Source organism: Rhineura floridana, chromosome 3, assembly GCF_030035675.1.
Source record: "Rhineura floridana isolate rRhiFlo1 chromosome 3, rRhiFlo1.hap2, whole genome shotgun sequence".
In the NCBI taxonomy this organism is placed as follows: Eukaryota; Metazoa; Chordata; class Lepidosauria; order Squamata; family Rhineuridae; genus Rhineura; species Rhineura floridana.
The window spans coordinates 50,846,372-50,867,787 of record NC_084482.1 but is presented as its reverse complement, the minus strand read 5'-3'; the positions used below and the strand labels follow the sequence as shown (position 1 = coordinate 50,867,787).

Sequence of the window (21,416 nt, the reverse complement as noted above, 5' to 3'; positions counted from 1 at the left end):
CTATACTAGCCATGTGGATGCCATTACTAGGCTTAGATCAGGTGTCTGTTTGCTGGCTTTAATCCCAAGAAGATCAGCAACTACAGAGGGAGATGGGAGAAAGAAAGATGTGTGTGCGCACACTTGTGTGCTATGGGGTCACTAGTGTTGAGAGGGGATTCAGCCTTGGTGCCCTATTGGCACCTATATTTCCTATGGATTGCACACCTTTTGGGGATTTCCCCCCCAGATACTAGAAAGGGGAGTGGAATTATCGGATTTGTATTTAGTGATTTTGCATTGAAATGAGATCATTTCTCTGTGGAGCTTGCTTAACCAAGTGAACTTGAATCCCAGAGAGTTTTCCTTCAGTGCTATGGCTTGGTCCTGTGGGAATGGTTCACAAGTTTCACATCGTTAAATTTTTGTCTCAACCTAGGGATGGTTATGTAATGCCAAATGCCATTCCCACTGGGTGGACGTGGAGGTGGGGTGGCAGCTAAAGGCCTCAGACACTTCACAGCTTTTACTGATGATGGGCAGGCTTTTTTTTTTTAAGTCGAACTGTTCAGCAGTAGAACTGGATACCTGTTACAAAAGGAGCTACTGATGGTACCATAGATGTCAGCATCCGTCCCCTGTGAGCACAGCTTGTCGTCCTTGTGTGTGCAGAGATCAGATTGCTCTAGACAGCAACGTTAGGTTGGGTTTCATCATTTCCAAGAGGCCTTAAAAAGGACTGTGTGTAAGGCAATCACCTTGCTAGGCAGGCACCAGATTAAAAAAGGGAGACTTGGAAAGACACAGGGATAGATTAACCAGTGTGATATGGTACGGTATAGTTGTGGTTCAAATTCCCACTGAGTCCCAGAGCTCACTGGTCTACCTTCGGCAATCTCAGCCTAAGCTACCTACCCCACAGGGTTGTTGTGAGGATAAAATGAAGATGGAAAAACCCCTATACAGAGTCTTAAGCTCCTCAGTGGAAAGAAGGGTGTAAGTATAGTAAATAAATAACCATGGTGGAACATATTTTGGCCTCCCTGGCAACCTTTCATTGGTATTATTTGTCCTTTAAGAAGAGAGATCCTTATAACTGAATTAAATCATTTGATAGCTCCCCTTGCTAGCATTTACAGCAAGAGTCATGTAAAAGAGTTTCAGCATCCTTCTATGCTACCAAAGTAATACTGTATAGAATAATAATGACCACACTCTGACGGTTGCAAATAAGGCACAAATGGCTCCGAGTCTGAACAGACACAGCCATAAAGGAGAGAGGGAGGAAAGGAGGGAGGGAGTAAAAAAGGGGAAAGCCAGGTTCCTTTCACCAGGCTAGAACCCCTCTTTGTGCATGTCTGTTCTACACAGGGAAGGAGGCCATTATGCTTTAGTAGCCCCTAAATGTATTGATGGCCCAGGGACCCGTTCAGCCTTTGCATTTTACTCTGGAGACAGCTGTATGGGTCACTTCAGTTTATCATCTTACCTGTGCGAAGGAGAAGGCTTCAACAGCAATACTATTGCTTAAGAAGGTATAATAAGTACTTGTTTGTAATGAACAAAGGAGTCTCCTAAGCAGAAGTAAGGAAGTGTACCCTGTAGGGAATGCATCACTCAGCCACGGAATGCAGGTATGGCATCCACATTCCAAAAAGAAAATATTGGGAAAGGACCAAAGAAAGACAACACCAGGGCTGAGAAACACATCTTATTGTGTGAACCCTAAGAATTATTATCAAAGGCCCCTTCCTGATTGTTTCAATTTTTGGATGGGATTCGGTCATATCCAGGAAAATTCAGGTTGTGCAATTATAAACAATAAAATAAAATTATAATTGATTAGGAGGTCTTGCACAAGAAATGCCCTTTCCCAAAAGATCAGACAGTTGGTGATAAGAAAAGGGATGGGAAAATGCACTGGAAAGTGTGGGATAACGCTTGCTTTGACACAACATCATCTAACCGTCATGCCAGCAAATCAAAATGTTGCTTAATAAACAGGTTATCTGGAAATGCTCAAAGAGAAAGTGGAGTAGTGCTTTTTATGCACAGTGCCATTCAATGTAACTGCTCTCCCCTCTGCACCACTTCCCCGGCTTTCCTGCTCCATGATTTTGTTCATGGCTGGAATCCAGGTCGAACAGAAGGGTTCCGCCACGTGCATTCAGCAACCCTCAGAAATCAGTTGCAGATTGATGAATGAATAATTGCAAAAATGTATAAATTTTTATTGAAAATGGACATGGAAGAAGAACAAGTAAAAGAATGTATGGTCAAGTGGGCAAAAAATTTTGGTTATAATATACAAATGGATCAATGGGAAAATATGTGGAAAAAAGGTTTGAAATTTACATTATGCTATAATCTTAAAGAAAATTTTTATAAAATGATGTATCGTTGGTACATGACTCCAGAAAAGTTGTCAAAAATGTATAGTAATGTTTCTAATGTATGTTGGAAATGTAAACAACAAGAAGGATCTTTTTATCATATGTGGTGGTCGTGTAAACAGGCAAAATTATTTTGGGCACAGATAGGTAGGATGATGCAAAAAATCTTAAAGATAAATATTCAGTCAAAGCCAGATTTTTTTTTATTGGGTTTTATGGATAAACAAAAGGAAAAGAAATATGGAAGAATAATATTATATATGATTACGGCAGCAAGATTATTATATGCACAAAAGTGGAAAATGGAATTAATACCAACAATGGAAGAATGGCTATTGAAATTAATGGATTTAGTTGAGATGGACAAATTGACATGCCTTCTCAGAGAAAAAACGACAGATACATTTCTTAAGGAATGGAAGCCTCTTTTGGACTTTTTGTTGAAAGAAAAAAATGAAATGATGATAATGGGATTTGACGTTTAATTAAGATAGACTATGGAAAAAAGTGAATTTCGTATGTTTTAGGGGACAGGTTTGATATATATTATATACTTATAGCTGATCTGTAACAAATTGGAAGTCAAGTTCTTCTTTTTATTTTTGTTGTATTGTTTTTGTTGTTTGATTTTGTTTGTGTTTGTTTTATGAAAATTTGAATAATAAAAAATTATTAGACAAAAAAAAAGAAAAGAAAGCAGTTGCAGATTTGAATTCCTGTAAGGGTAACACTGCTTCCTGACTCTGAATACTATGATAACTCAACTAAACATAGGAAAACAACCTCATACCTGTTCAGACTCTTTGTCCATCTAGCTCTAAGTGGCAGCAGCCTTCCAGGGGGCTCAGGCAGAGGAGTCTTTCTCCTTACTTGCTACCTGATCCTTTTCACTAGAGAAACCAGGGATTGAACCTGGAACCTTCTGCATGCAAAGCATGTGTTGCGCCAGTGGACTGTGGCCCCTATAGCTAGACAACCATCTAAAGTTCAAGTCAGGTTTGGGAATTTTAATGAGTGAAACACTACAGGATTGTATCCAGTGATAGTCCTACCCAGAGTAGACCCACTGAAGTTAATAAACATGACTAATTTGAGTTCATTCATTTCAATGGGTCCACTCTGAGTAGGATTTAATTGAATTCGGTGCCATTAGAATTTCACATGACATTTGTGAATGCCATGCATATGGTGACCCAGTATTGTATACAGAGCTGAAATAAATATAGAAGGAAACACTCTAAATCAAATTAAACAATTTGCTTGCAACATTTCTATTTATATAAGAATGTAACAGCATTAAGGATGAAATCCTATACATGCCTACCTGGGATTCAGTAACAGCCCATATGGAACTCCTTACCACAAGGCAATTGTTGTGGCAAAGAATGTATAAATTTCCAAAGTGGGATTAGATATCAATTGGGATGATGTCAATGATTTCCTGATGATTATGCCAAAATCTGTCTCCATCTGCCACCATTTTGTGACTGGTTCCGCCCCTGTACCTTGTGACTGAGGCTGATCAGTTTTGTGACTGTTGCTCAATAGTTTTCAGCCCTCTCAAGTGGTCCTGGGGGCAGAAAGTTTGAGAACCTCTGTTCTAAGGTATAGCTTGAAGTATTTGAGTGATGATTACTTGTAATTTTGCCTAATTGTCCAGTACTTGCAATGTAAACTAAAAGCAACTAGAACTATTAATACAGCTAGACAGCTATAGGTTTTTTATATTTTCCTCTTCGCCTCTATGCCTCTGAAAGTATTTTACTCAGTGCCTGTTATTTCTTTCCCTTCTCTTTTTTACATTTAGTTTGTACCTTATCTCCCCCAACCTGCCAGTTTCTTTCATTCTTCCTCTTGTCTTACATTCACCGCTCCCTCATATAACAGGCCTCCTCTCTTATCCCCTTCCTTTCTGATTCCAGTTTATTTATTATTTAATTATAACAAAAACATTAACCGTTTGTCTCATTAATTTCCTTCAGCATCTCCTCTGGTCCTTTTCACTCAAGAGAAGGGAGATGGCTTTCCCCCTGCCCCCTGGAACTTCTCCGTCTCCCAGCAATCTTTAGTCATCTTGCGGGAAATAGCTGCTGGCATTGGTCCAACCAAAAAGCCAGAGAGCAGGGCAGGTGAGTGAGGAGGCACAGGGTGGGCTGTGTCACTGAGGCCCACCTGAACGTGGACTGAGGCCCACCTGTGATCACTAGGCCATCATTGCCGAAATGCTGCCTTAGAGCTACTGGATTCCTCTTCAAGCTCCTGTTAGCCAACAAGGAGGACTTCTTTGGGAGGAAGAGCTGGATAGAAATTGAATGAATGAATAAATATTATTACTAAACACACACACACAGGCTGTGTCTGCATGGATTTTAGGAATGGGAGAGGAATTACTTCAGTCTGATTTTCACAGTAGACCAATCCAATTTGACATGCCTGAACTTGGATCAAAATCAGACGGATAATGTGCTCCTCTGAATTTTGCACTGCAAGTTGTGTCCCAAAAAGTGTGCACCAAAATCAGAGCTTGGAAAAGTTACTTTTTTGAACTACAACTCCCATCAGCCCCAGCCAGCATGGCCACTAGATTGGGATGATGGGAGTTATAGTTTAAAAAAAAGTAACTTTTCCAAGCTCTGAACAAAATACATACTTTATGTTCAAAATGTGTACAAAATGTATATTGTAGGAGGAAACTGCATTGAAAAGCACTGGAAAATGTGTTTGTTTTGGGAAGAGTGCATGTAGAATTTTTTGTACACCCTTTCAGAAAGTTCACTAAAAAAATCAGAACACATTGGACCTATGACTGAGTGCTAGTGAGCCTGCCTCAGAATGGTCTTAGACTGAGCCATCTATCCCTAATGGATGCATATGCAATTTCCAATAAAAATGATGGCATTGGTGGAGCGGTTGTGCTTGGGCGCGGGATGGCTTCTGGGATGTGCATTAAATGTGCAAAAGGGAGTGGAAGGAGGGGGGATGGGATAGCATGACTAGATTGGAAGGAAAGGGTTTAGTGTAACATGATTCAGGTATTTGTGTGTGCCTTGGTGGTATTGTTGGCCCTGAGTAAAGGGAGGTTTTGCTAATATTGTGAAAGTGTTCCCTCTCTCTCTGTCTCCCCCCGCCCGCCCCTCCACCTTTTTCTCCCAGCATTTGGATTTGATCGCTCTGTTTCAGGTGAAGCTGCAGGTAACTCTCAGCAACAAGAACAGCCTGTTCTGCTGGCAGCTTTTGCCCATTGTGCCTGGAGAATCAGGACGTTGTTTCAGTAGGCGTTAATGGGAGCTTTGTGAACAATGCCAAGAACTCTACTGGCCAGCCTCATAGCTTCACTTGGACAATTGGGCTTGTGTTTGATTCTGCCTTGAGGCTTGAGCAGAGGTTCTGAAGGATGAGAGAGGAGGTGACTTACTACTGAGAGGGACATTCACAAATAGGGTGGTCTCCTTTTCCTCCTTTTTTAAAAACAACAACAACAGAGGTTGGATCCATAACTTGAACAGCTGGCAACAATTCAACAGGCAGATCTTTGCCCCACCATGCATATCCATGCCAGGAAACAACCTCACCTGTTGGTTTCTGGCTGTATAATGCAGTTGTTAAAGGGACAGTATAGGAGACAGCTTTAATGGATCTTTAATGAAGGAGTTGCGTTTTTTTAAAAAGTTAGATAAGGGTGTGTCTCTTTGTGTATTTCCTCCTACTTAAAAAATTTCTAGAAAAAACTAGGAGAGTGATATCTGTACTGTGTGCTGTGACCTACCAGTGTGTTATGAGATTAAATACATTTTATTTATTTAAGGGTCATATGAACCCAAATCAACCATCCAAAAAGGAGTGTGCCTGTGCATCTCTGCATGATCCATTGCTCTGACCTAGTCTCCTCCCAGTCAGCTTTTCCTGGAGGCAGCAAATTCTGCTGTACCTTTGCACTGGGTGCCATTGAGGATCATGCAATCATTCCCAATGCAAGGACATATTATTAGAGGAGTCTCCCCATGGCATCTCTGCATGATCCATTTCTTTGATATTGCCACCTTTTAACAGGGAGTCACACTCAGAACAGTAACTCCTGCAGAATCATCAGGGATAGGCTCTTTTATATATGTAAAAAAGTTTTTCAATTTGTCTTCAGCAGATTACAACACTGACAGCGTCATTACATAGAGGAAAGCATAAAAAGGACGAAAAATTTAAATGAACTGAATTAAAATATGGGGTGGGTGTGGTCAGTAAATAATTGCAGCAATAAGGTCACAAGTAAGAAGACAAGAAGTTCCACAAATCAATACATGCAGGAGATGGGCTCTTTTATCATACATAATTATTTTACATATCTAAAAGTAAACGTTGTCAAGTGAAGTGTTACTCCAAATTTAGTTCAGCTCAGTCGTAAGGAGTTTGGGAAAAAGCTAGGAAATAGCTTGTTTGTGTTACTGTCAAATCTCTCCTGGCTGCTTCTTGAGAACTTCATGACAGATACATCAGAAACTGCAGAACACTACAAATGATTTTTACAAATCCTGTAGCAGGGCTGGAAAACACAGAACCTTTAGTTAAAGTCAGCTTTTTATCAGATCGTACATAGCTGAGACACAAAAGAATCTCGCCTTGGGTGGGGGTAGGGGGAGTTGTCTCTTGTGAGACTTATTTTCCATGTGACCTATTTATAAAGCAGCTCAAGGTTGTGGTTTCGTTGGTTCGTTTTTCCACCTGCAATTTTTATCTCTCTGCTGGGCAACAGGCAAATTAAAATGTGTGTGTATTTATATTAATAAGCAAACACAAAGGAACGGGGATAATTGTCCTTTGCTCTGTCACCCTTTCCAGATGGAAAACAAGGAGAGGTGGCCTTTGGGAACAAAGATTTGCATATGGGTGGCAGGAGAGAGAAATGGGAGTTGAGAGACCTAGGAAGGCCCAGTGCCACAGGCACCGCTTAGTCTGGAAAATGGACAGTGACAGGACTAGGGACAGAAGGACCTCTCAGTTTTTGGTTCTCTCCCTTTCTAATTTTTCCAATCATAAATTCTGTTCTCCACGTTTCTACAGCAATTTGCGATTTTTGACAATTCCTCATGAAAATTAATCAGCATTTTAGCAGGCATGTCTCTAAATAAGCACATTTCATATGCGCTTTTGACTAACGTACACATTTCTGCAATTTCCTCTAACATAATGCATTCTTGTAAACATTGTTTGGTTGCAGAACTGCATTGCCAAATTTGGTTAAGTGTGGGTTTCAAAAGATGGCTGCATTTCAGTGCTCGTATTGTTTTGGAAAGTGCAAATCTGATAGATTCACCTTTAAAAGCTAACTGAATTGAATTTCTCTCCGATCTGGTAGCTGCACCCTCCTGACCTGGAAACCCTTCCTGATAAACACTCTGCTGGGAGAAAAGCGCCGAATGCTTTCTATTTAACACCTGCCTTTTGGTGAACAGGGATAAAGAGATATGATAATCAACATATGTTATGCTGCCTGGATACTAGAGATGAGGCAGGCTGAAAAGGAAAGGAAGAAAGCCCTGTTATTTTTATCTTGCAGGCCTATATGAGGTTAGAGTGTCGGATTAGGATCTAGGAATCCAGGATTCAAATCCCCACTTAGCCATGAAGCTCACTTGTCGCCCCTCAGCTAGCCTACTTCACAGGGTTGTTGTGAGGATAACATGGGGAGGGGAAGTAGCATGTTTGTTTGCCGCCTTGAGCTCCTTGGAGGAAAGGTGGGATAGAAATGTAATGATAAATAAGTAATTAAATGAGCTCTGATTAAAATTAAAAATGTACTAAAGTGCATTCTAATTAAACCCTGGCCACAGCAAGGGGCACTAGCCCTGTGAGGAAGCAGTTGCCAGCTGCGGGCCTGAGGCAGGGATGGGCATATATATTTATGGGTCTCTCTACTAATCCCTTCATTAGACCTACATCAAACCCCGGAAACAGTTCTGGTGTTGTTCCCCCTTGCTGCTTAACCCTCCTTTTTGAATCCAGAGTATTATTGTCATGACAACAAGTCACTCCCGTAAACAATTGGCTAGCATGGCCTGATAAAGGCATTGTCCTTAGCTGGATGGGGCAGAGAGGGAGGCTGTCTCCAAGGCAACCCGCATTTATAGGAAAAGGGGAGGAACCCCTCCAATTTGTATCATTGGAGGAGCAGGAACTATCAGAGCGATCAAAAGAAACTCCTATCTCCTCACAATTGGCAGCCAGCTCCTGTTCTCAAAAGAGCACTTCTTCATCTGCACAATTTCTGCTCATACTGTTGCCACAGAAAGAAAGAAAGAAAGAAAGAAAGAAAGAAAGAAAGAAAGAAAGAAAGAAAGAAAGAAAGCAAGCAAGCAAGCAAGCAAGCAAGCAAGCAAGCAAGCAAGCAAGCAAGCAAGCAACTGGAAGTCAAAGCAAAGGAAGCAGTGAGGCACAAGGACTGGAGGAACTGTAAGAAGGCTTTTGACCATTTATGCTCATTGGTGATCATCAGCACCCTAATCCTTGGCCACTCGCGTTGATTTGTATCCATTTCACCTCTTCACACCCAGTGATTTCTTATATGGATGTCACTTGTGGGTAGGAAATTGACAACATCTGTATGCTGTAATATGTGATGAGTACACAAATGCCTGTTTTGCCACCGCCAGTTGTGATTTAGTTGTGTGCTATGTATAGGTGCAGTGAAATAGACAGATGACCACATACATACTATTCCCAGAGGGGTAGCCATGGTAGTTGGCTGCAGCAAAGACAACTAAGAGTCCTATGGCACCTTGAAAGCTAATCAGGTGACAATTTTATTAGTCTTTCGGATGGCACAGGACTCTGTTGTTTTAAACAAACATGAATTTCCTAGCAGGCAGGCAGGCACAATATCTTGGTTGAACACACCTCCATAATTCCAGCTCCAATATTCTGGACAGAGCCATTTACTGGTCATTGATATATCCTGAACTAATTGTATACCCTACACCCCTTCTTCTCCAGCTCACCATTTTGGATTTCCATGCCACGTTTTCCCAGTTTCACTTTCACCCCAAGCCTTACGTTCTTTCTTCTTCTTTGCCTGTCCTTCTTGATGTCCATCCAATATGCATCCCCTCTACCTTCATATCGCTTCCCCCCTCCTATCTTCCTCTTGTTTCACATAAAAGTGTGGGAAAGGAGAAAGCCGACAAGTTTAAACATTCCCCAGGCAGATTAAAAGCAACAACAAAGAATTTCAGCCAATGCAGCTTGACCTTCTGCTCTCCTGATGTTAATGCAACTTTCTGATTTTGGCCTTCCTTTTGGGTGGTATTCAAATGAACTTAGAGCCACAGGGAGACTCACAGGAGACAGGCAGAAACATACAGCTACAGTCAGTGGCGTTGTTATAGGGTAGCCCAGGAATCTTTTACACTGGGACCACTTGAAAATTGCTGATGATCTTGGCAGACTACTTCATGATTTTTCTGCCTTTTGTAGCAATGTTAATGTGCTGTGCTAGACGCTGCATGATTTTTAATTGTATTTTATTGCTTTTTTTATTTCTTATATACAGTAGGGCCCCGCTTTACGGCGCTTCGCTTTAAAGCGATTCGCTAATGCAGTGGCTTTCAATTAGGGAAAGTCCCCGCATTAAGACGCTTGTTCCGTTTTTATGGCGGTTTTTTTCCATCGCGCGCCGTTTTGATGTAATTTTCGCGCAATGCATCCCATCATCGTCAATGGGTTTTGCTTTACGGTGATTTCTGCTTTACGGCGGGGGTCTGGAATGGAACCCGCCGTATGAGCGGGGCCCTACTGTATTGTATTTTATCGTGTTACAATCTGCATTCCATAGAATTCAAATTTTAAGGCAATATAGGAAATAAAGAAGCAATAAAAATACAATGAAAAGTTAATATGAATACAGTACTTAATGTGAATATGTCATGGGCCACCTGAATGAAACTTATAAACCACTGGTGATCCACGGAACACAGTTTGGGAACTTCTGTCATTGTGCCTTCTGCCCTGAAAGGCTGGCGACAGAAAACTGTTTTGTTTTGTTTTTAAAAAGAGTCGAGAGTGATTTGACAGAAAGCTAGCTTGCCATGGTGTACACACATTTATTTGGTCCCCCATCACCTCAATACTATTAAGAACAATGTAAAACCTGTTGACCCATAACATGCAAGACCTATCTGCTACAGGTGAAAGTGGAATGAGTATACAATACATATTGTTGTAAAATTAGGGATTGGACAGGAGAAGCTTATTGATCTATGAGTATTGCTGGAGACAAGAGTCCCGGCAAAGTTGCCTAATACGGAGATTAAAGGTAAAATGGCCTTTAATGACTAGAAATTAGTTGGAAACACCCCTGGAAGGTGAAAGACATTTTGGAAAAAGGGCATGGCCAGAGCTGAGTTTGGGCTCTGTTAGGGTGCTGGCTATCTTCTTAGAGATCTGATGTGGGAGCAGTAGACTTTGGCTGTCTGTTGGAGTGTATAAGCTGTGCCACCATCTATATTCAACTTGTATATTTGTAAATGAACGCAAATATGACAAAATGCCAAGAATCCCTGAGCAACCTCCTTCCAGAGGGAACCTAATATACCCAAGTGCTACACCCTGGAACATCTCATCACTCAGAAAAATGGGCCAAACATAACAATATCAAGAGCATTAATCCCTCTTTCAAGCTGCCTTCATCTTGCCACATACATGCTATAATCTGCTTCCAGTTCCCAGAAGATTTAGAAAGGCTCTGCGTTACCCAGACCTGATGCAATTCCTCAAACCTAGACTGTCTGAGTCTCAGGAGCCAAGCGTACTGGGTCAATTTCAGTCAGCTCTTCCCAGCATCTCTCAAGGGGAGTCAAAAATATCCTTCTAATCAACACACCTAATTTCCCTCCTGACTCCAGCAAACGGGAACCACTGCAGGGCTACTTAGCAGTTGCTAATGAGGATGTTCAGTGGCATAGACGGAGGAACCACAAATAGTTCAGAGACAGTGTTGCAGAGAATTGAGAATCTCAGTTTACCTTTTGTGCTCTGCGTAACCTTAGGATGGCAACAGGTTGTGAAAGCCCCCAGCGCACCCATGAGAAACCCTACAGAAAACACACAGCTCAGGATTAATGGAGAATGCTCACACACATTTGTTCATGGCAAGGTGTCACCCCTAAGCTCAGCTCTGTGCAACCCAAAATGGCAGGTGTGAGAAAGAGAAGAGATGAAGATGGAAGAAGCAGGTAAGTGACAAGGCAGAATGCAGAACAAACAAGGCAGATGGGGGGGTGGAGGTTGGGGGAAGAGACTTGGGGGACATCTAGTGAAGAGAGACTATGGAAACCAGTGGAACTAAAGATGGGGCAATTTGAATATTGGTGTAAACAGAAGTAGCCAATGTGATGCCTTCCAAAAGTTGTTGGACCACAACTTCATCAGTCCCATTTCAGCATGGCCAAAATTCAAGGATGATGAGAGTAGTGGTCCAACAACATCTGGAAGGCACCACGTTGGCTACGTCTGGTGTAGAATGATAGATGCATTTTTGTGGGCTGTGGAGAGGGTACTGATGATCTGTGGAAACTAGGATAAAATACGGGGCAGGGAGCAGAGAATATATTCTTTGGATTTCCCTTGGCAGGTAGGAGGGATTGGGGGGAAATTATGCTTCTAATTAGCTCAGCCTCATGATACACCCTCACCCTGAAGGTAGACAAGGCCCATCACAGCCCTAAATATTCAGGCCAACCAGAATGCCTGTTTCCTGACTTGCTACATTTCACAGATTAAAATTTAAAGACTGCCAGCTGTTTTGGAAGCACAGAACATTTATGAAACTTTTGTTTAACGGTATGATTACAGAAGTGAGGATTAACTGAAGGTTTTCATTCCATATTTCAAGTGTGGCAGTCTTTGCTTAACTTTTAACACCATCAATTTTGCCTTTGAAACCAAAAAAATCTTATCTCAATGTCCATGAGAGTTAAGAAGTCTATTTCTAATCATTGTCACAGATTAATTTTTAGAGAAGAGAGGAATACAGCAACAGTTACCTGGGGGGGGGTGACGGTGAAGGAGCCAAGTGAAGTTATGGGTTAAACAACTAGAATGGAGGTAGAGGCAGAGGGAGAAGGCAAAGGCCCAGGAAAAGTGGATCAAGCCAAGAGGGATGGAAGAGACAGTGTGCCTAAATGGCAGTGGGACCAAAGAAGCCTATACAAAGCCTCACACAGGGCCATGGGACAAGCGAAGTGGTGCGCTCTTCTGAGCGGGAACAGGAAACTGCAGCAAAAGAAAAGGATGCTGAAATAGTCTAGTTTCCTTACAGTCTCACATTTAGTTTCCTTACAAACTCACCCACTATTTTTAACATCAGCAATGACTATGAGATTGCCAGAATAACTGTTTTAAAACAATACTGACTGACTATACCTTTGGAGCTACCTTCCCAAATCCTACAGGATATTTCTCTTTGCTTCTCCCTTCTCCTTGAGCAAATTATATAGATTCTAATATAGATTATAAATTACACTGAAACTCTGGTGTAAGGAGATGAATAAATCAAATAAATGAATAAACAAACAAACAATGCTGCGAATACTGATTACTTCCATCATAACTACTTCGCTTCTGTTCCATCCATATACCCAACAAAATTGCTTTGCATTTGCACCAGTTTCTTCTTTTCTATACTTCATGCTTTGAAATGCCATCCCACTGTGGTGCTTCAAAATACAGAGTGCAAAGATGTATGGGACATGTGCTGCATCTAAGAAGGATATTCTCTGGGCAACGATTCCTTTCAGGAGGACAGAAATACTTGCTGTGAACTGGAACTATCTGCATGGTTTATTGCTGATCCTCCTGGAATGCTCAGAAATATGGTTGGATAGCCTTTCCCTCTGTTTTTCAGAGCACAATCCTATCATCCCTAGTCTGGGGCTGGTGTATTTCTTTTCCCTCCCACTGGGGCTAATGGGAAGAAAAACCATCATCATCATCAAATGGAAAGAAGCAAAAGGAAGAATGCAATCTCTCTGTCATTGTTCCCTTTTCCACCCTGCCAATGCGAGTGGCAGGCCTGTGGATTTGGCAGTGTTCCTGCCCCAGCAACTCACCCCTAACCTGGTGGGATTGCTCTGCCCATATATAAACAAATATCACTGTGGGAAGAATGGTCATGGCACTTCAGGTCATTCTAGCACTTCACTGAGAATGCACACTAAGGCTCCCTACACACTATACATTTAAAGCACATTAGTGCCACCAAAGAATCCAGGGAACTGCAGTTTCCCCTCACAGACCTACCATTTCCAGCATCCATAACAAACTACAGATAAGGCAAGTTAACTATAGGAGACCAAGTCCGCTTAATTCAGGGTGCTATACGCAGAAGCAGGGCCAGCCTCATTTTGCTGCCGAGGCAAAGGACAAGATGGTACCCCACAGGCAGCCCCCATTCCATGTACAGAAGCTACCTGGACTGACTGTTGAATCTAGCTTCATTGGCATTCTCCACTGTACCCAAGGGCAGCACTTGCTTAGGGGGTGCTGGGCAGGCCACACGGCACACACAGCTCTGACTTCCAACAGGGAGACACAACAGAACTGCTGCTGCTGCCACCACCTCACAACATTTGTTGCCTGAGGCAATTGCCACGCTGTGCCTCATGGTAGGGCCGGCCTTGCGCAGAAAGAAATTAAAACCTAAAATGCCTTTTTCCTCCAGCTCAGTCTATAGCAATTACTTCCGAACTGTGCTCATAAGAACTTTTGGATTCTTCACAAGTAATTGGAAAACCAGCTATATCGGACAACCTTCCCTGAATGACAGAGGCACTCAGTTCATCAGGTCAGGGGAGGGGCAGCAGCCAAGCCCAATGTGAATTGAGAGTGCACCTGATTGCATCCCTCAAGCCACTTATAGGGAATCCCCAGTAAGGAAGCCAATTGGAAAAGGGCTGTTTGCAGATAGAAAGCCTGAAATCTAACCTAATGTCATCCATGCTACCAGGACGGACACACACTCACACTCACTCACACTCTCACTGTCTCTCTCACTCTCTCTCACACACAGAGATTTTTAACGTTGCTTAGTCTTAACTGACAGCCTACATTTTCCTAGTCTCTTGGCAGTTCTGTGCCCTGCAATTATAATCTTCAGTCCTGACACTGTGCCAACTCTAGGATTCCCCTTTCTCATCTACTTTAAAATTTGCCAGTGCCCCACTTGAAGCAAGGGTTACCCTGTTTTCACCGCCAGTGCATCTAATCCTGAAGCATGTATCACAAGAATAAAGTGCAAAACGCCTCTGCAGCCTCTAGTAGCTCACTGCCTCAGGCACCGGGTGGGTTGGGAACCAAGAATGTGGGTTCAAGCCCCACCATGGAGAATGCTAAGAATAAGACCCCCATCACTTTAAGAGGGAGCATAACTCAGTGGCACATGCTTTGCAGGCAGTAGCTCAGAACTCATACTTGCACCCAAAAGGTCTCATGTTCAATCTCAGGCAACACCGGTCAAAGGAGCCAGGTAGCAGGTGATGGAGAAGGCCAACTGCCTTCCAATAACAGGCTGGATCAGCGGTAGTAAAATGTTTTGGACTGCAATTCCCATCTGCCCCAGCCAGGAGGGGCAATGATTAGGGATCATGGGACTTGTAGTCCAAAATGCTTTGGAGGGCACCATGCTGGCTACCATTGGGCTATATGGATAAAAAGGGCAACAGGGCAAAGTAGCTTCCTGGATCCCTATGCGGAATGCATTTTCCTCACCACTCTGCCACAGCCTCCAAGACGACGCACCAGAACGTCTGAATCAGACGTTGTGGTGCCCAGGCAGATTGGAGTCCTAGTGGCTCTCTTAATGTAATTTATTACTCCCTTGGCTATTCACAGTTCAGCTCGCTGTCCTGAACTGATGCCTGTCATTGCACAGCCTGTCAGTGACCCACGTCACATTCTATGTGCAGATATGTGCTGAAATTCATGAAACCCATCCTGAAATCTCTTCCTGAAGCTTGCTTTGACCCTGGATTTTAAAGTCTGGTTCAACAGCTCAGGAGCTATCAATCACCGTCCCCTTCCCACCCCTTTGCAAGACATACAGAAGGGACCATGATACCTGGTCATCCACTTTGTGGGCGATGAGCGTGGCTCCTTCTTCCAACTCTGCCAAGCTGATTGGCCGTATGCGAAGGGCCACCTAAAATACAAAGAGGAGATGGGTGAGCTACACAGGTATTCCTTACCTAGCAGAGGAGGGGGGTTAGAATTAGCACCTTCATGGGAGCCGCAGCCATTCCAGAGGCAAAAAGCATGAAGAAAGTTCCTTCCACGTCTAAACTTTATGAAAAGCACTTCTCGTCAATTCCTTCCACCTCTGCACAGCCCAGTGTGCTTCACCTCGGGCACTGCCTGTCTAGAGAGACAATCTGCATCTCTCAGAGGCCCTGGCAGACAGCCACACACAGACAATTACAATATTTTTCCTGGATGAAAGGAAATTCTGCCTCAGGAGCAGTATCTCTGGCTTCACACACTGCTGAGCCATGGAACCACAGAAGCCGTTGCAGCTGCGTGAGCCAAAAAGTGCACCCAACAAAGTTCATTTCTTGGTCCCACTCGCCCTCTAAAGCCAACAGCCTGAAGCTGCAAGATATTCAATAACTTGAGCTGCTTGTTGTTCAAACTTCCGTCTCCTTCTGTGAGTGGTAGTCAAACCAGATGTCACACCCTAATACAAACTCCCCAAAGTACAAAATCCATTTCCAAGGCTTAGCTGGAGCAGGGTGCAATCCTGGGACCTGCTTCTGTGTAGGGAGGAGAGCCCTTGAAGAAAGTACCTATAAGCATATGTAGAGTGTATTTCCCCTTTCCTTAAAAAACCCCCAATGCATCCTATTTTATACAGCACCATATGAATGGTTCTGAAGCAACTCTGCTGATAGTTTTTAAACCACCCCTCTGAAACCTGATTAATGACATTTTGTTGTATGCACACAGTAGAACTTCACCTATCTTAAGCCAGAGCATCATTCAGTAGCAGAGAGGAAATGCAAAATTTGGATAATTAAGATGGAATGCAGTTTACAAATGACTGAGTAGCCTAGGGGAACCAGTCAGTTTGTATGGCTAGGACTTTGTTCACACATGTATGTCCAAGCACAGCACTAAGCGAGCTTTCCTGTTTGAATTAGAATTTCAGATTACTGGGGTTTAGATCAAGGGCATCCTCTTGAGCAGTGGGTGTAAACTGCCTCTTTATTTATTTGTTTAGTTAGAATGTGTATACTGCTTTTCAACAGAAAGTCTCAAAGCAGTTTATGTAATACAACATGGCTTACAAACATGTTTGATTAAAGATGTTTATCTTCTCAGCAGGGTTGGTTCCACATGGGCATCTTTCACTCTATACTCATACATAGGAATATAGAAATCTGCCTTATACCCAGTCAGACCATTGTCTCAACTAGCTCAGTACTGTCTACACTGACCGGCAGCAGCTCTCCAATGTTTCAGGTAGGGAGTCTTTTTCAGCCCTACCTGGAGTTGCTGGGGATTGCACCTGGGACCTTTTGCATACAATGCAGATGCTCTGCAGACACTGAGCTGTGGCCCTTCCCTTTACTACCCTTGCCTCTCACCCTTCCATCCCCATTGGGCAGTCTCTCTCCTTTACTGAATTTTATTCGAGAAGGTCCATGGGCTGGGAACTTGGTTTTGTTTTTACTTAGGTTACCCATGCATGTGCATTTATGATGCTGTAATTGAAATAATTTTGGGGGGAGGGAAGACAGTAGAATGTATGTACACTGCAGTAGAAATTTAATTATTGAAAGACTGATTACCAAGATGATTGGACTGTGCACAGTAATGGCTGTAATATAATCTTCATGCCAGCTCCCATTGTTTTCATCCCGGGGTAGCCCCTCTCTGCTTCTTACCCAAATATCCATCCATATATTCAAGACTGCACGGGTACAGTGGGCTACAAAACACACAGCTTTTTGTATTTTTGCACCACAGGTTACAGTCACAAAGCATCTACAAAGCATCCCGAGGGCAAAACTACACAAAGATGCAGTCCAACCCACATTGGCTAACATTTTATTTAGCAATATGATCCAGGCAATGATGAGCCAACTGGTAGTTCTATCTCTACCTAGGTAATTAAACTAGTGGGAAGAAGAACTCAGACAGACTTCTCTGCTCCAGGTGATTATTTGCAGCTAAAGATGCTTATAGCGACTTGACCTCTTAGGTCTAGGCATAAGGTAAGAGGATTTAGTTTAGTGCATAACAACAGCTATTCTAGCCTGCCAGATGGTTTTTGCTGATGTAAACAGTCAGCTAAGCTCTCTCTGGATCCCACTTTGATACATGAGGAAAGTGATCTTTTAAGGCCAAAGGGCACCCTTAGAACTATCTGCTCTGGCCCTTCCTACAATTACCGTCTTGACACAACTCCGTTATTAATTAGACTCCTGCTGGGAGGAAGGGCGGAATATAAATCAAATAAAAAATAAATAAAAGCTAATTAGAGCAATCCCATTCCGTTGTATTCGGCGGGTTACTTGTTAATTTTATTTATTTTTTAAGAAAACATTTGCCAAGTATTAACGGGGACTGTACGTTTCCCCGCTAATTTCCAATTGCCCAGGAAGCCCTGATGGACTTTAAACTCTACCTCAGCTCTTGAATAGTCCTTTCTCCCTCATCCCATCGCCTCAATTCCTTCCTTTTCATCCCTGGAGATGAGTAAGGAATGTGAGGCAACGTTCACTCACCGTGAGCTGCTGGTCCTTGGAGTCGCTCGTCTCCTTCATGATCATGACAGGTACTGACCCAGAAGGCCAGCTGAAGACTACGCAATGAAAGGAAACAAAACACAACCGCGGCAGCCACGTGCGGATCTTCTGTTGCTGGCCAATTTCACCTCTCTCTTTCTGGCTTCTTTTCCCGAGTCTCGTCTGTTTCAAGCTCAATTAATTCTAGCCGGTGAAATCAAGGAAGGCACTTTCCCACCTGAGGGATTTCGGCTCCGCCACTCAGCAGGCACCTGGAACTCGCCCCCCTAGCCGGCCCCCTCCTGTCAACTGCGCCCCACCTCACCCCACAAATTTACGCCGGCGCCTTCCCTTTTTGGAGAGCTCTCGCGAGCTGCTGCTTTGTCTGCGCCTCGCCTTTGGCGACTCTGCCGTTCCCCATCGGGGATCTGCAGAGGCTCAGCCTTTTCCCTGCCCCCGCAGTCTCACGCCTCTCTCTGTCTGCCTCCCGGTGTTTCGGGTCCCCTGGAGATCTTTCCAAAGTGTACACAACAACCAGGCGCGCGGGGAGGCTTCCTCTTGGTGACACAGTGGCGCACCATTGGCTGGGCTGGGCTCTCCGTCGCCCTCTGCCGCTCAGTACAGAAGAGAAAATAGGGGTGTCCTTGCAGTCTGGAAGGATGGAGAGAAGGGTAGAGTTTTACGGCAAACAAATCTCAGCCCCTGCCCCCAGATTCTGATCTCTAGCGCTCAATCCTAGAATCCATAAATCAGTTTGCCTCTGGACATGTGCAGAGTGCGTTTCCTTCGCCACTGAATTAATCCCCAGCGCATGAGCCGAAATAAGGTGAAAAGGTTTCCTGTTTAGAGGACGCAGCGCTAAAGGTGCCGAGTTGAAAGGCTGCGAAGCTGTGTTAAGGGGAGACACCTCCGAGAGGGGAATGGGTAACTGCAAGAGGCGCTATAGTTGGCTGCTGCAGTCGCTTGTTTCTGGTTTGTCCTGTGCGATGTTGTGCAGGCAAGGAAATATTTTGAATGCCATATTTGTCCCACCAGTGGCTTAAAAAATCAAACAAACGTATATTCCACTCTCTCTAAAGCAGGGAGGAGTCCTTCCAGTGTTGCTAGATTCCCACGCCCATCACCCCAACCAGAGGCGACTGCCTAACACAGAATCAAACCATTGGTTCATGGAGCTCAGTATTTCAGTCTGAGCTGATTAGCAGTGGTTCTCCGGGAGTTTCCCCCATTCCTACCTGCATATGCCAGGGATTGAACCTGGGACCTTTGGCAGGCTACTCACTGCATGACTAGCAGTGGCTCTGGCACTGAGTTGTGGCCCCACCACTGGCCATGCTGGCTGGGGCTGATGTGTGTTGCTGGAGCCCAACAACCTATGGAGGTCCACAGGTTTCCCCATCGCTGCTCGACAGAAAGTTTTGCCATTTTGCCTTCACAACACAACAATACCCATGCTTCTAATTCTTCCAGTTCATGATCCAGGTTCTCATACTTGGCATTCGTCTAGGTTGAGGTAGCACTTTTCAACCTCCTACTTTCAAGCTCTCTCTCCCTGTTGTGGCACTCTCCACCCCCCCCCGCCCTGGCAGGGACAGTCAGAATTTGGTGGGGGGAGAGGGAAAAGAGGGAGCAGAAACCTATATCCAAGTAGTCAACTTTAAAGTTATGTTTCAAGTTATTGTTTTAAATAAAATAAAATTTCAAAATAGATGCCAATTACCCCCAAGTCCCTGCATGTATCTTCATACTCATGGGTCAGAGAATGCTGGAAGGTGGGAACAAGTTTCCTTCTGACACAGCAAGTATGTGGAATACTGTCTGTGCATACCCACCCACCCGAATATCTCCATAAGTAAAAGGGGCAGTTTTTCTTTTTAAAAGCTGAACATTCAAAAGAGGGGCTGATTGTTTCTTAATGAAGAACTCTACCCAGAAGACCACAGAAACATGAATATCTTTCTCTTTATGTGGCGACTTTTTCTGTACTACTGAAAAGGTAGCTAAATTCTTTTTACCTTCCATTGGAAGCAGATGGTAAAGTAAGGATTCTCTTTTGGCTTTGTGAATTTATCTACAGTTGTATTATGTCACTTATCTTGTTTTTATCGAATTTTATTGGTCTATGACATCACAATTCATTCATTCAAGAAAGGGGTATGGAATTTACCCAGCACCCCCGGATGCACTTGTGGCTACAGTCAGGCTGCCACAAGGATCTACTGGGACCAGTCCAAATGGTTTCTACCAACACACAAAATAACACAACTTGCAGTTCTAACCTGTTTGCCTGCAGTGCTGCCCCAGAGTCTCATGGTCACCCCTGATTTGTCCAGCATCATACCTGGCAAGATAATTGTTACCCACATGAGTGAGTGGGAGAGCTGCAGTTGTCAAAGACTTCATGCAATTTGATCTCTTATATCACTCATAAGTAGGAGTGAGGGAGAAATTTGATTCTGATCACGTTTAAAGCCAAATTTATCAAATTCTCACCGAAACAATGTGAGAACTGAAACCAGCCATCCTTTGAAATTCACACTTATCTGAATTTTGTAATGCAATTCTCTAACCATTGCATATATATGAAAAAATTTGAATTAAATATTAGTGAAAAAAATACAAGAATGCATTATATTAGGAGAAATGGCTTGCAAAAATGTGCACATTAGTCAAAACTGCAGACAAAACCTGTCTGGAGAAATTTGCATGGAAATGCTGAAGAACCAAATTTAAGACTGGAAAAATGAGAAATGAGAGAATCAAAACTGACAGATCTTTCCATCCCTACCCACAAATAAGAACAAGAGGAAAGGAGGCAGCCCTTGTTGCCCAGGGTGGTGGTGGCAACTTACAGGGGCTGAAACCCCCCTTGTTGTAAGATATTTCCTGCTGTGCCCCTAAATCTGTATACCAAAGCAAGGAACGTGGCACATTTTACATCTGTGCCCAAGCCAGAACTTCAGCGACTGGAGTTTACCTTAACAAGGCATCTCCATTGGGAAAAAAGCCCTATTTGTTAAATAGCCCTGATAGGATCTCTCTCTCTCTCTTCTGGGACACAGAAGCGAACTTGGAACTGCTCAGCCAGCAGATAAGATATTTCAGGATGAAGTGGAAGTAGACACTGGAAAGAAATACATGTTTCCAAAGGTGTGGAATAAGGCTCTGCCTTCTGTTTCCAGAAGAAACTTTGGTCAGTGGCAAAGAGATGATCACTGATTATTTTGATAGCACCTGCCAGTGTGCAGAGACTTTTATAATTTTGATTTCATTGTCA

At 43.3% G+C, this 21,416-nt stretch overlaps 1 protein-coding gene across 5 annotated transcripts in view; it reads right to left on the bottom strand.

Annotated features, from left to right (window-relative positions):
• KIF19 (kinesin family member 19) overlaps nt 1-21,416 on the bottom strand; it is a 51,290-nt gene that overhangs the window by 26,371 nt on the left and 3,503 nt on the right. For 2 of the 5 annotated variants that reach the window (XM_061615713.1, XM_061615712.1), the window contains exon 2: nt 15,475-15,555. Coding sequence is in view for 2 of the 5 variants with exons in the window: in XM_061615710.1 (XP_061471694.1) it covers nt 15,475-15,555; nt 18,140-18,184 (126 nt within the window). In the remaining 3 variants the exon portion in view is untranslated. Of the gene's footprint in view, nt 1-11,383; nt 11,449-15,474; nt 15,556-15,631; nt 15,674-18,139; nt 18,339-21,416 lie in introns of those variants that run through there. The other 3 variants (XM_061615710.1, XM_061615711.1, XM_061615714.1) reach the window with 3 other exon arrangements.